The sequence below is a fragment of the Pezoporus flaviventris genome, unplaced genomic scaffold (assembly GCF_033815535.1).
Source record: "Pezoporus flaviventris isolate CSIRO_AGI_PZ_B2104156 unplaced genomic scaffold, CSIRO_AGI_Pfla_v1 ptg000036l, whole genome shotgun sequence".
Taxonomy (NCBI): Eukaryota; Metazoa; Chordata; class Aves; order Psittaciformes; family Psittacidae; genus Pezoporus; species Pezoporus flaviventris.
This window is the reverse complement of record NW_026892584.1, coordinates 42,551,634-42,555,511: the sequence shown is the minus strand read 5'-3', so window position 1 is coordinate 42,555,511 and position 3,878 is coordinate 42,551,634. Positions and strand designations below refer to the sequence as shown.

Here is a 3,878-nt window from a genome sequence, read left to right as displayed (position 1 = left end):
ACAGTGCTGGGAAGGGAGGGTGGCAGGGGAAGAGATGGAGAGGTGGAAGGATTGCATTAAAAGGCCTCTGGAGTGTATAAGTGTATACCTCTCCATCTTTTAAAGATCATATACCTGAAGTGAATATCACCAAAATAAAATAAGGGGGGGGAGGGATAATTCAGATGCTGCCTTTTCTTCCTGTTTTGTTTTAAAAGGGTTGGGGGGATAACAACAAAACTAAAAGTTAAAAAAAGAAATGAAAAAAAAAAAAAGAAGGATCCCACATCTCAAACCACCAAGGACTTTACAAGGCCACAATGAAATTTGCGGATATGTCTGTACAAATCCCCAGACTGCGTGAACCGTCTCTCGCACCACTTGCACCCATGGGGTTTCTCCCTGGTGTGCACGACTGCGTGGCGGCTGAGGTTGTGGGAATACTGGAAGCTCTTTCCACACTGGCCGCAGGTGTAGGGCTTCTCCCCTGAGTGAGTCCTCTCGTGCCTCTTTAACGTGTACATGCAAGAAAATGTCTTTCCGCAGAGGGTACAAGTGGGGACCGACCCGTCGGGGGACAGGCGGGTCCGGGAGCCGTCCTTGTCACGGAAGTGCGAGCTCAGGTGCAGCTGAAGGATGTGCGGACTCGGGAACACCTTGCTACAGAGGGGGCAAATGCAGATATGCCCTGCAGGCACAAGGACACCCGCAGAGATGTCCGCCGAATCCATGTCATCCTCACTCTCATCTCGCTCTTGATCTATATCCTCCTCTCGGGCATGAGAGCTGCCATTCCCCACGAACATGTGTCCTAACCCTGTCACTAGACTTTTGGCTGAATTCCCAAAATGCTGACTCTCCGGACTCCTGGCTTCACCATCCTCCTGATCTGACAGCAAGTCTTGTTCATCTTTAACAAGTGGCTCGGTACCCTGCTGCTGGCTGTCGGAAGCCAGCTGTCCAAAGACATAAGAGGGGTGTAAGGAATCTCTCCCCAGCACAGGCTTGAAAGACAAATCCAGCGCGCAGTCCACATCACTCGAAGCCAGGGGATAGTTAACAGACCTTTGGGACAAAGGTCCTGTGGAACTATTGACATTAGCCTTTGTTTTTCCAGCTGCTGTGGCGCACGGTTCTGCCTCTGTCGGCACAGAGCTGACACTTATATGATCAGAGGACCAGGCGGGGTGACTGCTGACCTTTTCTTTGCCTGCTGCTCTCTCGTATTCTGCAACGCTGAATTTTTGTTTGTTTCCTGGGTCAAACTCGTGGACCTGGGGCACTCCAGCATCTAGAAAATGCTCCGCTTTCTCCAAACCAGCCGCCTCATCATTGATCTTCTCTTCCGAACATAATTCTTTATCTTTCAACTTGCCCTTGCAGACTTTCACAATGTCATACATGTGAAGGTAGCTAGCCGCAGCCAGCACATCCTCCACCGGGAGACTGTTGAATTCCAGCTTTCCCTCGTACATGAATTCGAGCAGCAGGCTGAAGGCTGGGGCTGTGACAATGTCACTGTTCAGATGCACAATATCCCTTTTGTCTAACTGGTCCCTGTAGAAAAGATGGAAGTACATACTGCAAGAGGCAAGAACGGCTCTGTGAGCTCTGAATTGAGCTTCTCCAACTAAAACAGTACAGTCACACAGGAAGCCCTGGTGACGCTGCTGACTCAGACACTGCAGCAACTGGCGGCTATGGTCTGGAAACTCCATTCTTCCTTCATAACCTGTTCAAAACAGGAAAAACTTGAATGCTACTGTAAACTAAAGCCTCCTAGCAGCTGTAACAAACAGATCGGCTTTTTGGTAACACAAGCCAAAGAAACAGCCTTGGAGATAACGTTTACTGTTAATTGTCTGTAATAGTTCTATTAAAGCGGGGGGGGGGGGGGGGGGACACGACCGACACAACATGTTTCTCATCCTTTCGCACCTGCTCCAAACAGGAAAAACTTGATTGTAAGTAAACAAAAGCTAGTAAAGCAGCAGCCCCTCCAACCTTTGTTTCTGCCACTAAGCACTTTAATAAAATTAAGAGCAGGAAAGCGCAAACACGGGGGGGGGGGGGGGGACGGGACGACACCACCATACACTCCCAGGCTGTCCTCCCAGCAATGCTAACTCGGGGCATCTTTTAATAAAGCTTATTACTCACGTCACGCACATGCACACACGCATATTTAAACTTTAGCCTCTATCGTTATGCACCAAATCACAACAAAACGGTCGCGGCCGGCGCCAGAGAAGCGGCGTGCTGGCGGCGGGGGGGTGTGCGGGGTGCAGCGGCCGTGGCCCCGCATGCGGAAAGGGTAGAGGGGGATAGAGGGGGAAAAAGTTTCCCTTGAAGTTATTAAAAGCCAGGGAGTAAACTCAGCAGCGTGAGGACAGAGGGAGGTTAGGGCTGAGGCGGCAGCCGGCCACCCGCCGCGGTCGGGCTCTTACCTTCCCGCGGGGCGCGGCGGAGCGGCCGCGGAGCCGGGCGGGCAGGAGGGAGCGCGGGTGCGAGTGCGAGCGAGGCGCGGCGGGAGGAGGGAGGCAAGCGGGAGGGAGGAGGGAGGGAGGGAAGGAGGAGTGCTCGGTTTGCTAATTACACCGCAAGCTGGAGAGTCAGCTGCTCTGACTTCACTGCGATGGAAATGCTACCTCCAGCTGTGCGCCTTTTAATGCCATATGTTACTCCAAATCTCGCTACCAGCCAACCACAGCTTGCTGCCTTTTAAAGTTCCAGCCGCCCCATTTATAGCCCGCGATTAAATCCCACAAACTTGCCCCGAGCCCGCCCCCCCCATATACATTCGCACCCCCCCCCCCTACACACCCCCCCCACTTCCAGCCGCAAAGTTTCTCCCCGCAGCCCTCCGCGGTGACCTTCGCCGGTGCCCGGCTCCGCGCAGCGCGGAGCGGGGGGGGAGGGGGTGTGGAAACACACCGCGGAGCCGCTTTTGGGAACCCTCCCGGCCTGCAGCCGCGCTAACTTTGCAGGGAGGACTTTCCCTTGCGGAGGGGGGGCACGGGGGACCGGCCAGCTCACCGCTACTCACCGGCGTGCGACGGTGGGGCTCAGCGTCCGCATGTGCGCAGCGCTCCGCGGGTGCGGCGCGGGGCCAGCGGTGCTGTGGAGCAGGTTGTTAGCCGGCCGCTCTCGCGATACTTTCCCTCCGAGCCGCGGGTGTCTGTGTGTGTGTGTGTGTGTGTGTGTGTGTGTGTGTGTGTGTGTGTGTGTGTGTGTCTGTGCGTGTGTGTGTCTGTGTGTGTGTGTCTGTGTGTGTCTGTGTCTGAGCGTGTGCGTGTGTCCCCGTCTGGCGCACACAATAGCCCCCGCCGCCCCGGCCAGCCCTGCCGGCGGCGCCCGGTGTGCGCTGCCGGCTGCGCCCTCCCCCTCTCCTCCCCCTCCTCCCGGCCGCTGCATTGGCAGCTCCGCCGTCCCGCTCCCAACTCCGCTGCGCCGCCGCGGAGAAGGCGCGTCCGACCGCCCGCTGCAGCCCGACGTGTCGGGGGGGAGGGGGCTGGCCGCGGAGAGCGGGGCCGGGTCCGCGAAAGGACGGGGTTGGGGGAGGGTGTGAGCGTGGCCCCTGCACGGCGGCGGAGATGGGGCGATGAGAGGCGAGGCGCTCCCCTGGATTTATTTGTAGTTGAGCGTCAGCTGATAAATACCAGATGCCTACGGATTTTTCAATATGACCTTTTCGATCGTTCATTTGAATTTTAAATTTTAATTAGCTGTAATCCCATCAAAAGTGAGCGCCTTCGGGGGGGGGGGGGGGGGGGAGCGGAGGGGAGCGCGGACGGGGTCTGGCCGCGGTTCCCCCAGAAGCGCCCGGGGACAGACCCAGCCACCGCAGGGATCTGCCGCTGAACTCCGGTTGCCGGAGTTCCGGAGCCTCCGCGGGAAGC

General features: G+C 56.8%; 1 protein-coding gene across 2 annotated transcripts; it reads right to left on the bottom strand.

Moving 5' to 3' along the window:
* Window positions 1-242: 242 nt before the first annotated feature.
* On the bottom strand, window positions 243-3,187 carry ZBTB42 (zinc finger and BTB domain containing 42). Of its 2 annotated transcripts, none has more exons than XM_061464155.1 (2): window positions 3,026-3,187; window positions 243-1,711 (listed from the first exon to the last, which is right to left on the bottom strand). In XM_061464155.1, exon 2 carries the CDS (start codon window positions 1,695-1,697, stop codon window positions 270-272), a length of 1,428 nt encoding a protein of 475 aa, XP_061320139.1. In that variant the 5' UTR covers window positions 1,698-1,711; window positions 3,026-3,187; the 3' UTR covers window positions 243-269. The 2 variants fall into 2 exon arrangements, with proteins under 2 accessions (XP_061320139.1, XP_061320140.1); XM_061464156.1 differs by lacking the exon at window positions 3,026-3,187 and adding an exon at window positions 2,427-2,703.
* Window positions 3,188-3,878: the final 691 nt, after the last annotated feature.

Coding starts and splice junctions, on each gene's coding strand:
- ZBTB42 (XM_061464155.1), bottom strand. CDS start 1,697: ATGGAGTTTCCAGACCATAGCCGCCAGTTGCTGCAGTGTCTGAGTCAG.